This window comes from Arvicanthis niloticus, chromosome 1, assembly GCF_011762505.2.
Source record: "Arvicanthis niloticus isolate mArvNil1 chromosome 1, mArvNil1.pat.X, whole genome shotgun sequence".
In the NCBI taxonomy this organism is placed as follows: Eukaryota; Metazoa; Chordata; class Mammalia; order Rodentia; family Muridae; genus Arvicanthis; species Arvicanthis niloticus.
The window spans coordinates 87,447,119-87,459,845 of NC_047658.1; the positions used below are offsets into that span (position 1 = coordinate 87,447,119).

General features: G+C 41.3%; 1 protein-coding gene and 1 pseudogene across 3 annotated transcripts in view; both read right to left on the bottom strand.

Moving 5' to 3' along the window:
* Dnah3 (dynein axonemal heavy chain 3) overlaps positions 1 to 12,727 on the bottom strand; it is a 161,497-nt gene that overhangs the window by 106,234 nt on the left and 42,536 nt on the right. For all 3 annotated transcript variants that reach the window (XM_076941759.1, XM_076941761.1, XM_076941762.1), the window contains 5 exons: positions 10,331 to 10,422; positions 7,735 to 7,849; positions 5,227 to 5,343; positions 3,914 to 4,093; positions 2,247 to 2,383 (listed from right to left, as the gene is read on the bottom strand). In XM_076941759.1, the coding sequence (XP_076797874.1) occupies positions 2,247 to 2,383; positions 3,914 to 4,093; positions 5,227 to 5,343; positions 7,735 to 7,849; positions 10,331 to 10,422 (641 nt within the window). The remainder of the gene's footprint in view (positions 1 to 2,246; positions 2,384 to 3,913; positions 4,094 to 5,226; positions 5,344 to 7,734; positions 7,850 to 10,330; positions 10,423 to 12,727) is intronic.
* Positions 2,956 to 3,106, bottom strand: LOC117701163 (U2 spliceosomal RNA; annotated as a pseudogene).

Here is a 12,727-nt window from a genome sequence, read left to right on the forward strand (position 1 = left end):
GAGCTTCAGGTAGTAGTACCATTTAGTTAAGTACAGCCCAATGTGCCATATACCATACAATTGCGAGCTAAATAGATTACTGTTGAATGCTTCTAAGTTTTGGAGTGTTTGTTACATAGCAAAACAAACTGATTCACTATTGGCACTATTGAGAAAGTAGGGAGAGTTTTTGACTGACTAAATAATTCGTGCCTAACAAGATGTTAGTTCCTACCCTTCCTAAGTAATATTTAAATGGGTGATTTCTATTAGTTTATGTTACTCTATTATAGGTAAGGCCCAAAAACAGAGTAATAATGTAAAATCATTTAGCATTCTGCATTTTTAAGGTAAAATTAATTTATGTGGCTGTCACCAATGGTTCAAAATACTCAGTAGGAGTGCTTGATTTTATTTTACAAAAATGCATGAGCCCTTGAGATATTTGTGTGTTTATGTGTATTTAACTTACGTAGAAAAGTAGCTCAGAGAGATTAAATGATTGAGTATTACCTGCAGACTCCTTAGATTTGAATTGCAGTTTGGCCATTGATCATTTTTATCTCTCTCTGGGGGAGATCATTGTTTTCTCACTTATAAAATCAGTGGTGATGATCTCAATGTTACAGGACTATTCTAAGGATTACCTGAGTAGAAAGCACTCATTGGTGTCCTGGCACAGGTGCAAATCGACTGTCAGTGTTCTTACAAGGAATGGCAGCAAAAAACTAGAATTAAAGGCCAGGGGGCTGAAGAGGCAGAGCTCAGTGGTTAACCATGTGCTCTTGTAGAGGACCTGGCTGTTCACACTTCCTTGTAGCTCCACTTCTAAGGGATCTAGTGCCCTCTTCTGGCCAGTATGGGAACCTGCACTCATGGGCATGCTCCTGCATATGACACGTATACATACATAAATAAAATAACATCTTAACAAAATATTGATGAAAGCCCAAACCTCAGACTTCCAGAGTTTAATTTTGTCTCAAAATTGTGCCTCTCAGTTACAGTTCCTTTGTTTAGGTTGTCCAAAGCAGAAGCCATTGGCACAAGTGGTTATTTATGTTTAAAAATTAGTATTAAATTAAAACTTTGGTTTCTGAGACTCTTTAAAATGTTCAGTGGTGGTCTGGAGATATGGATCAGCAGTTAATGGCACTGGCTGTTCTCCCAAAGAACCTGTATTCAATTTCCAGCACCCACACGGAAGCTCACAACAGTACCAGGTGATCAGACACCCTCTTCTGGCTTCCTTGGGCACCAGGCATGTAAGTGGTACACAGACATAAATACATGAAGGAAAAACACCCATGCACATGAAACAAAAATAAAAATTAAAAACAACATTCAATGGATATATGTGGCTAATGGTACCTTATAGACAGAACAAATACAGAATATTTGAGTCATCGAGAAAAAAAATCTATCAGAGAACATTGTGTTGAACAGATACCAAAGGAATTTTTCCCACAAAACAAACAAAACCATCACCACTGTAACTATAAAATTCTATACATTTTCTTTCTTGGTGGAAAGTAGAGAACTAACTTTGGCTCCATATAGAGCCACATTATAAATTTTTGTTGTTGTCTTAAAGTCTCATGTAGCCCTAGTTGACCTCCAGATTTGTAGCTGAGAATGACCTTGAACTCTTGGCTGTCCTGCCTCCATCTTGCAAGTACAGGATTTTAGGCATGAAACCCTACATCCCAATTGAGTTGAAGGGCACAGATGACAAGCCACAGTGAAAGTGACATGGATAGATGTTTAGGAGTGATGCCTCGGCAGTAGCACTCTAAACCCACATTGGCTGTTACGTAGAACATTAACACTTCAGGGAAAATACAGTTATATATATTAGCCGACATTCCTCAAACACTTGTTTTACATGAAGTTCACCGATCTGCACAGAAAACCTAAGAACTAGTTGCTATTGGTATTATATCTCAGCTTCATACTGGAGAAGCTGAGGTTGCTAAAGGTCATCAAATGAATAAGTAGAAAAGCTTGGATCCCAGGGGAGATCTTTTTCTGCTCTAGATACCAGGTCTTAAGTGTGATTGCTATGCCTCATTAATCAATGAAAATTGGCCAAATGAAGATGTAACCCATGCCAAGTCCATTTAGCTTCACTCTAGACGATGGCTTATGGAGGCATGTTAATTCCTAGGTGCCATCTCTGGGGAATAGGGAAGCAGGAGTGGGTTAGAATCCAGATCTAACATATGGCCTCAGAGGGTAGGTCCAAATGAAAGAGCAATCCTAGATACCTGGGGAAAAAGAGCCTCTTCTTCTCCAGGTAGTCATTCAGCCCCCGCTGGATGTCTTCCAACAAAACATTGGCTTCTTGAAGCTTCTCGGTCATTCTTGGCTGGTCAGCTGCCACCATAACCCTTGTATCATTTACCTAGATAATACACACACACACACACACACACACACACACACACACACACACAGGAAAATCATTGTGTGTACTCAAAGTTTTTTGAGATTGGTCATGGTAATGATTTCATGACCAACCCATCAACTTGTGATACTTCCAACCCAGGCACCCACTACCTAATGTTCTCCTAGTCCCCAGGGGTGACTGCCCACTCAGCATGCTTCCAATCCTTCAATCGTGGTTGGCTGGGTAGAGGGTGGGCATCACAAACTAACAGAATCATTTTCATCTGAACATTTTGGGGGTCTGAAACACAGACCATGACATTGTATTCTGGTCTGTGAGGAAGCCTTGATCAAAGAGCTTAGGGGCCATGTAAGGATCACCTCCTGCCATGCCACCCTGTGGCAGAGCAGGCCACTCTGCAGGGAAAGCCCCAAGTGGGCGTAGAAAGAGTACAAGCAAGAGTATAAAAAGAATGCTTGTGGGTGCTGGAGGGTTTTCTTGGCTCTCTATTGGCTCTTCAGGAGGCCTGGATGTTCTTCTGTCTTTGCACTCTGTGGGTCACCAATAATATCGCTCAGCCTACACTGAATGGGTTTCTATAACATGCAACCAAAGAAAGTAAACTAACATAAAATCTGTTCCACTGCCTGGGCCATATAACTTCTTCCCCAGCCCTTGACCCTATAATCCAGACCACAGGTACTACACTTGATCTGAGCCAAAAGGCTGAGAAGCAATAATCCAGACCACAGGTAAGCCAAGGAGATACACTCCTTTGAGATAAATTCTCTGAACATGTACCACAATTAAAGGGAAAAGATATATCCTCTCAGGGGAGAGACAGATTACACATGGTGAAATGTATCCTTCAAGACTTGGTTCTAACACCACCTGCTCTGGAGGTCTCCTCGACACTCTGAGGCAAGTGCATTGCTCCTTATAGTCTACACAGTTAACGTACACCACACCTTGTGTTTATTTAAGCCTGTGTGTAAGAAAGAAAATCATGTTCGTCTTGGGTATTTTCTGATTTCTGAGATCACATCTGAGTCATCATAGGTACCAAAAATCCATTAAATACCAACATGTATCACTATTTGAAATAGGCGATTTACAACCTATAAAAATGTTACTGTGCCTGGCAGTGGTGGCCCACGCCTTTAATCCCAGCACTTGGGAGGCAGAGGCAGGCGGATTTCTGAGTTCAAGGCCAGCCTGGTCTAGAGTGAGTTCCAGGACAGCCAGGGCTACACAGAGAAACCCTGTCTCGAAAAACCAAAAACCAAAAAAAAAAAAAAAAGTGTTATTGCATTGTTCTATAACAAAGTCTCATTCGGCGTGGTAAGCAAATAATGTGAACTGCTAAAAGCTTTTTCCAAGGAGGTAAGATTTCAAAAATGTTCTCTCCATATCCTGTATTTCCATATTTGAAGCTTTAATAAATTACAACAATGATATAAAGTTTACTCGGTCATTTCAAGAGATGTTGACACAATGCATCTGCTGGTGTGTGCTAATAGCCAACTGGTGAAAAATAAAACTCACCGCCTGAGCCATGAGTGATTTCCAGTAACCATCCACAATGCCAAATTTCTTGCCCTCTTCTGGCATCTGGGCTATGATATCTTCTGAGCTGAAGATAGGTTCCAGGTACAGCCAAGTGACTTGGCATTTTAACCAGGCATCCAAATTTTCTTGTACCCGAACTAGCTTTTCTTCCCATTTCTGTGAATTTAGCACCCAACATCTGAGTCAGTAACCTGCCACTCTGCAGCATTCCCCAGGGAATGAGCTGGCAGGTGGATGGTGCATTCATTCAATCATCCACTCATTTAACATATACTGAAGTGTATCTCATGTGACTCCAGTTCCAGGAAATGTGGACATAATGAAACAAAGAGTGTTTTACCTTGTGGGTTCACATTTTAGTTAGATAACAAAAATAGAGCGTTTTGGGGTTTTTTTGTTTTTGTTTTTGTTTTTGTTTTTTTTTTTGATACATGATGGTCAGGTGAGGCAGCTTATGAGATACTAACAAATTTATGTGTGTTGGAGAGATAGCAATATTAATAAAGTTCTTACATCTGTGACAGAACCCAGGTTAAAAAGCAAAACAAAAAAACTGTGTGTGGTGGCATACGCTTGGAATCCCAGTGTTGGAGAGGTGGAGACAGGCAGATGATATCTGTGGTTCACTGGCCAGTCATCCCAACCTACTTGGCAAGCTCCAGACAAACAAAAGGAACAGTAAGATGGTGCCTAAAACTGTCTTACTGTCTTGTAGTTCCACCTCTCTCTCTCTCTCTCTCTCTCTCTCTCTCTCTCTCACTTTCTTTTGAGCACACACACACTAAAATGAAGATATTAACAAACCCCATGTTTACTGTAAACACAATAGTTCAAATAGCTTCCGAAGTCCACACAACTAACAGAGCAAGCAGAACCAGAATACAAACCCAGAGGTCTGGACCCAGGAGGCCTATGCCAGTTTCTCATTTTCTTTTGTGCTCCACCCCTAAGATGTACTCCCTACTCTGACCTATTTTACTTCTACAGACAAAGAGCAATGGAGGCTGAACTCCTACAGCCACGTGGCTCATATTATAGATCACTGTGTGCTCTAAAATCCTTGGAAAGTATCTTTTAGTCTGGCGCATTCAAGCCTCGTCTACTTTCAGAAGACTGCTGTGGTGGCTTGGCAGGTCAGCAGCTTGCTTATGCCATTATTGCTCTCAGCCTCACATCTGTCCATCCGCTCAGTTTTCCATTCAGGGAAAGGGAAGTTTATGCTTTCCTTCAATTAGACCCACTTCCCTTGAGGAACTGAGGCCTAAAGGACACAATGGGTATTTTCTTACCCGACACTCTGCTTCGATTGGCTTGATGAATACGGAGCCACACATAGTCTGGGTCTTTATCACATGATCATCAAGTAGTAATTGAATGTCATCAACTGCACACAAGATGCTGGTATCCTGCAAATAAAGATGCCCACTCAAAGTCAAAATCATGAGACTTGATTGCTTTTCCCATCCTATTATCTATCCATGCCGATTCTAGAAGGTTTCAGAAACCCTTGCAGTACAGAGCTCTCACCCCAGGGAGACAGGCATCTATCTCACATGAGATTTTCTTAACATGAAATATTTATTTATTTATTTGGAGACAGGATCTCAATATAGAAGTTCCCGCTTCAGTCTTGGAAGCACAAGTGTACACCTGCCTCACACTGGTTATTTAAAATACTTATTGTCAGTGGGGCAGGAATAGTGGGGCATGCCTGCTTATCCCAGGACTCTGAAGGCTGATGCTGAAGGCATGCTATGAATTTGACACTAGGCTGGGCTACTTCATAAGATCCTGTCTTAATAAACAAAATTAAATAAAAACAAAAGAAACAAAATTTATTGTCTGACTCCTTTGCAGAAATCAACCTAACCCAAAGGTACAGAGGCTGTACCTAGAATCTGTTGGGGCTGGGGAAGCCTTTGTCCCCTTCCCTGCATTTCTGCCTCTCTGGGCTCTTGCTTTCCTGGTTCTTTCAGGGAGCATCAGCTTTAATTCAACGGATAAGGCCTACACTCCTGTACTGCACAGCCAATTCACAGGGACTCTTGTCATTTTTTAAAATAAATTTTAAAAATTATTTTTTATTTCAACTCATGAGTTCTTTTTAAATGTCTACTAACAGTTAGGACACACTTATTAAGTTATTTACATGTAATCCCTTCATAAGCAAAGAGTTGTTTGCTTGTTTTGTTGTGTCTAAGCATCCCATAATAAAAGTATATAGACCTGGAACCCCAGCTTGGAAATTTTCATCTTAGACATTTGGTGAGTTCCATTTTGCTAGCAAATAAGGGTGCTGTGTCTCCAAAGCCGCTCCTATGGATGGCATTTTTCCCTGTTTGTGGCAGATACACTGCTAATTAGTCTGTCACCTACAGCAAACCTGGTCATTGTTGCTCTGAGTCCACTTCCTTTAAGCCTGCAGACACAGATGTAGATGCAGATAAAGATGGTGTAAATGTAGAGATGGACTAAAGCTGGCCTGGGATATATCCTGTCTTTTCTCAGTGTGTCTACACTGACAAGCTATTCTCATAGACCGGCATCATTACTATCATTTTGCTATTGCTCCTTGTTGATAGTTACTGCAGTCATAAACTTAGAAGATGTATGAGGGGTAGTGGGCCTGCCCATAGGCCCCTAGCTGAACTCCTCAGCACATCCCAGCAATCTCTAAAGCAGTGTCTGATCCAATGAGAACACACAGCTCACAGCTCCAAGTTTATGGAACCCATGAGACCTGGCCTTGTTGGGAGAGACCCAGTAATGAACTCACTTGTCTCCAGTTCTCCTGCCTCAGATTGGCTCATGGATGGTTCTTATCCAAGGGTGAAACCAAGACCATCAAAATCAAAGGGAGAAAGAAGTCACAAGATGATGTGTCGCTCAGAGGGAAGGGAAGTGCTCAGGTTTTGGTTCTATACAGAATATTTGAAAAGTGGAGCACTGGAAATGTAGTTAAATGTTAGTGAGCTTCCCTAACATGAGTAAGAGCCTGACTTCAGTCTCCAGCACTATGGAAAAAAAACCAGGAGGGCAATTGCTCAGGCACTCAGAGGATAGAAGAGCAGGGGGAAAATCAATTGATTTTTGTAAGCTTCCCAAATGATTCTGCTGCACAGCTAGCATTTGAGATGCTAAGGGCCAATGGGCTTACTAGACTTTAGAGCAAACTAGACTCTGAGGTTCTATAAGCAAATGTGCCTCCATATTCATCATACAAACTCACATGCTATCTAACTATAAACACTGTAAAAATAAGGAAATCCATACCCTTATAGTTCAAACTTGTGTAAGTGTCTGGGCACTTGCTAGACCTGGAGAACCTCAGCCTCCATTCTAGTTTCCATGAATCAGTTTAAAGAGATTCCAAAGGAATTCTTGTATTTAGCATCTAGGAAGTAGCATATGTTCTTGTTAACTTCAGATATGCTTCTGAAGGTCCTGAGGTGAGACGTGTGTGTGTGTGTGTGTGTGTGTGTGTGTGTGTGTGTGTGTGTGTGTGTGTGTTTGTATGTATGTAGTCACACATGCCCGTGTTCTTCTTGAGACAGGTTAATTTAGGAGACTTGCTCCATTTCTTTGCACTAGATCAAAGGGCCTTTTGATCTCAAGATGCACAGCTTCAGTGGAGTGTGAGAGCAAGGATGATGAGGACAGGATAGGCAGGCAGAGGCAATCCAGATGTGGAGGGTTATTCTCTCATGAGGTCTGTTGCAACGCAGAGTGAATCATGTCTGAATCTACTACATAACATACGGGACTGCTTTTAGGGAGTTTCCTCTGGAGGGACTCACCGTGTCCCTGTACTTCACGAAACTGAAGCACATATTGACCCAGTCTGCCTTCATCTTCTCCAAGTTTTTCTCCAGAGAATATTCCTTGCTGGCAGCTGCCCCGATGGGCTCCAGCCTGAGAAGAGAAGACATTAACAGCAATAGCAACAGGAGGTGGAAGGAGAAACACCCAGGAAGGATCTCAGCTTAGTCTTAAGAGAATTCCAAAGCTTTAATTTCACCAAAATGTTTTCTCTAAGGTTTACCAACTACTTCCAATGTGTTTCTTGCTCTGAATACCATAGTCTTTGGGGGTTGCTATAAGGTGAGTATGTTTTCCCAAAATTCGTGTCTAATCCCCAATCACTCAAAATCATGCTTTGAACTACTGCTTTCTGAGCCTCGCTGTCAGTCAGCTTGTGGTAATTTGTTAGAGATATTACAAAGCACCACAGGCTGGGTGGCTTAAGCAACAGAAATTGTTTTTTGTTTTCATAATTTTTGAGTCTTATAGTCCAAAATCATGGGCTAGTCTCCTCTGGGCCTCTCTTTTGGTATATAGACAGGATCTTTTCTTTATATCTTCACGTGTTCTTCTATTTCTATGTGACTCTCATAACCTCTTCTTACCAGAACACTAGGCCAATGCTGGATTAGGCTCAACTCTCATGGCTTCATTTTAATACAATTACCTAATTAAACACTCTCCTTTCAGAAGGTTCCTGTCCCATAGCTAGGATGACAAAACTAATGCTACACACAGAGAAGGTATGGAGAATATTGGGAAGTCAGGCCATGAAGGATTTCCCTCTCCTAGTCTGTTTCCATGAGCTCAAGATCCTTTCTCCAAACATATCTCTATATAACCATTCATTTTCATGTAATCTAAGCATAAAACAAAGCAAAGGATTTTCTTTAGGGATCTGGGTCACTTCAGAAGGTTCCCATGACATGTAACTTTGGTTAAATACATTTGTCATGTTTTTCCTTTGTTAACTTATCCTGTTATGGCATGTTGAATATGACCCTTCTGGTAGGTCAGGAAGGGGATCACACCTTTTCTGCCTCCACATTAGATACTACTTTGTCATGGGAGGCTAGTCTTTTGTATATAGGAGGATGTTCAGCACCATCATTGGCTTCTTTTGCCTACCAATAGCAAGACTTCCCAACTTCACCCCCACTGCTCATTAGAATGTAATGTGAACTACATATGTAAATTTAAAGTTTGTTAGCCTTAATAGAAGAATGGAACTTATTCCATTCAAAATATTATCATTTTGGGTAATGAATATTTATAATTGTCAGTTGTCTGGATGCCTTTAATTCTAGCACCTGGAAAGCAGAGGCAGGCAGATTTCTATGAGGTCAAGGTCAGCCTGGTCTATACAACAAGTTCAAGGCCACTCATAGGTACAAACTAAGACTCAAAACAAAACAAAACAAGCCAAAATTATCAACTACTTAAATTCTTTTTTTTTTCTTGATAAGCTAAAATCCAGCCTGTATTTTCAATTCCAATACATTGAACCCAGACTAGCTTAGTAGTGGCATTTGGCTTGACTCCTGCCTTGAACAGCACTAACCCAAAGGGTAGAAAAAACAAAACTAGCCGGGCCCATCCTTATAATTTGAGAAACAGGTAGAGTGTGGCCTGGTAACACAGTTTTCTCAGTGGATTCCCCCATGATGAAGATGCAGCAGCCCTGGATGCCACACCGTGAGGGCCATGAACATCTTCCTAGGTACCATCCAAGTTGTCTAACGGACTTAAGTTGAGGTAATATAAAGTTTCTCCACCTATTGTTTTAAAGGAAATGTGGAAAGCAAATAGAATTCTGAACATTACTGTTTTTAAAAATAGCAAGGGATTGGGAGATGGCTCAGGAGTAAAGTGCTTGCCACACAAGCATAAGGATTTGAGTTTGATCCCCAACATCCAGATGAAAAAATATTGTGATCAGTTGTGGTGGCACACACTTAAATTCCCAGCACTGAGGAGCCAAAGACTGGAAGATCCCTGAGGTTCACTGGCCAGAGAGCCTAGCCTACTTGGCTCCTAAGGAATGACACCTCAGGTTGACATCTGGCCTCCACTTGCACATACACACACATGCATGTACACCCCCTCACACATTTCTATCCTCACATTCCCACAAACAGAACCCACAAGCCCCCTCCCCACAAACACAACCAGAAATAAGAGTAGCCATTCAAATAACACAAATTCTCACAATAGAATTCCAGGGCACATGGGGAGGGAGAAAACAAAGAGATTGTTCATTATAGTGTGTTTCCTAGATTTTAGCAGTTGGAGAGTCATTCCTTGTTTGCTGTTTGTTTCAAGAAAAGGAAACTGAGGCCTATAAAGGCTCAGTGATTTCTGCTCCAAGTACTAAGAGCTGGGCAGAGTCTCAGGATCACAGTTGATTTTTTAGTTTTCCTTTGAAATAAAACCTCTGACTCTTTTTCTAGTTCCCACTACAGCAGAAAAAGAACTCGCCACTTGGCCAAGTTAGCCCAAGTGGGGTTCATTAATAGCTAATTCACCTTGAATCAGGAAATCACAATGATGCCTGAACCAAAACCCATCTGGAAGGGAGGGATAAATTCTTACTTATCAACAAATTTGCCGAATCCATATTCCAACATGTTTGCGAGGCATGTGGTCTCTGTGGGCTTTATCTCATAGCCAACAACGTCACTGATCTGCAGAGAAAGGAGGGGAAACTATAACATAGTGCTGTCCAATAGAAAGATTATGGGGATGGGGAGCTTCGTTATCAGTCCTGTCCAGTATGGTACCACTAATAACCGGGAGGCGTTGAATTCTAAAGCTGGGGCTGGTGTTTGAAGGAACTGAATGTTTGTGTTCAATTCATTGTAATCAGATTACATTGAATTAAATGGTCATATGAAACTGGTGGCTGTTGAGTCTGACATTGTAGATCTGGGCGTTCCAGAGCCTCACTCTATCTGCTTTCTTCCGAGTTTGTCTTCCTATCAGTTCACGAGCACCCAAAGTCTGGAACAGGGCCTCAGTTGTACTTCAGGGGCCTATGGAAAGCTTAGTCTGTGATCCAAGCACAGTGAATATTTGCTGAATATGGGGCATCATCTATCAGACATGCTCTCCAGTGCTCTGAGCTCAGAAGGATTCCCCTTTAAAAGTTCTCCCTACACTGGGGTTGTGATCCCAGCTAATCAGGAGTCCAAGGAAGAAGAATCAGTTTCTAGCCTAGGCTACAGAGTGAGTTCCAGGCCAGCTTGGACAGTTTAGAGGGATCTTGTCTCAAAATTAAAGTGAAAGGTGATTTGTGGCACAGTAAACCATAGTGCCTAGGTTTAATCCCAGGATTCTCAGAACACAACGGAATAAGAGAAGCCCTCCCTGTCCTCTCCAGGGGGACTATTTGTCAGGACCTCCATCTGGCTGCTGTGATTCTTCTGGCTTACCTCTTCAGTACAAATACTCCTGAGAAAGTTCTGAGCTGAATTTTGCTGCTATTAGGCTGCCAGAGGATTAGAAAACGCCAGAGCAGAGAGGAGTGTGGGCGCCATGTCACATCCTGTCTTACCCTGTGTCCTTGGCACCTGACATTTGGTAGACAGCCATAAGAATTTATGGAGGAAAAGCCTGATGAAATCAGAGAACTCAATTGGCTTCCAATCTGGGTTCTGGGGACCTCTGGAAGATCAGTATTGTAATAGACTATAAACAGTGAGCGTTTATTGGGGGCTCACTATGAACAGTATTGTTTCAAGAGTTTCACACACTTATTTTAGTCTCATAGCACCACAGATAGCATGTAATGTGTTACCTTCACTTTACATCCAAGGGATCTGAGCTGGAAGAAAGATCTTGTCTAAGACCATCCAGCTAATAAGTAACAAAATTGGGATTTGGATCCAATTCTGACTCTAATAAATGTTTTCTATAAAACTCTAATGTCTCCTAGAAGATTCTTATGTATAATTGTATTTTGCTCTGAACAGCTCTGGACAAAAGTAATATTTGGCAGAATTTTACAGAGTGTTCCTGGTAGCCTTGACCTTTCACTTATTATTGAAAACATTTGTTTATTTTGTGTGTGTGTGTGTGTTTGTGTGTGTGTGCATATGTCCGTCTGTGTGTGTTTGTATATCACACACACTTGGATGTTGTAGTACATATGTGGAGGTCAGAGAACAATTTATAGGAGTTGGCTTTCTTCTTCTGACATGGTTCCTGGGCATCGGACTCAGGCTGTCAGGCTTGGTGGCAAGTTCCTTTACTTGCTGAGCCATCTTGTTGGCCCCATTTATTCTTTTATACACTAAAATACAGCAACACCTTTACTATCTCTGGGGTAAATTACACTTACATAAAGGACTTAGCATAATAACTGACCCACAGTGAGGACTCGGAGATTGGCGGGATTTTAAAATTCTTTTAAAAAGAATTTTTAGTATTGACAGGACATTTGTTTCTCTAGTTTTAAGATCCTTAAACTATACTGTCTATGTAGACATTAGTCCCTGGTGGCCTCTGAGAATCTCAAACATGGCTCGTCTGCATTGAGATGTGCTCTGAATGTAGTACCAAACATTTCACACTACTGATCTCCACGTTGGTGGATACATAGATGATAATATATACTAGTTTAGATAGCATATACCTATAAAATTTATTTTGCTCATTTCCATTTACCTTATATGTAAAGTATGGACTAGGGATGTAGCTTAGTGCAAGAGAACTTGCCTAGCATGTGTGAATTCCTAGATCCAAACTTCACTATAGCAAACAAAGAAAAGAAAAAGTTGTAATCTTTTAGTGTGGCTACTAGAAGCATTACTATGTATGTGCAGCTAGTTTTATTCTTAGGGACAGCACCTCTGAGCTTTAGGGCCAGTTTTGGTCCATAGCACTGGCTACTCTTTAATGTGATGTGTTTTCTTGTCCTGTCTTGTTTTAAATGAAAACAGCAATAGTTTGTTGATATTTAAAGTCTATGACTCAAACACTAGGTAGTAG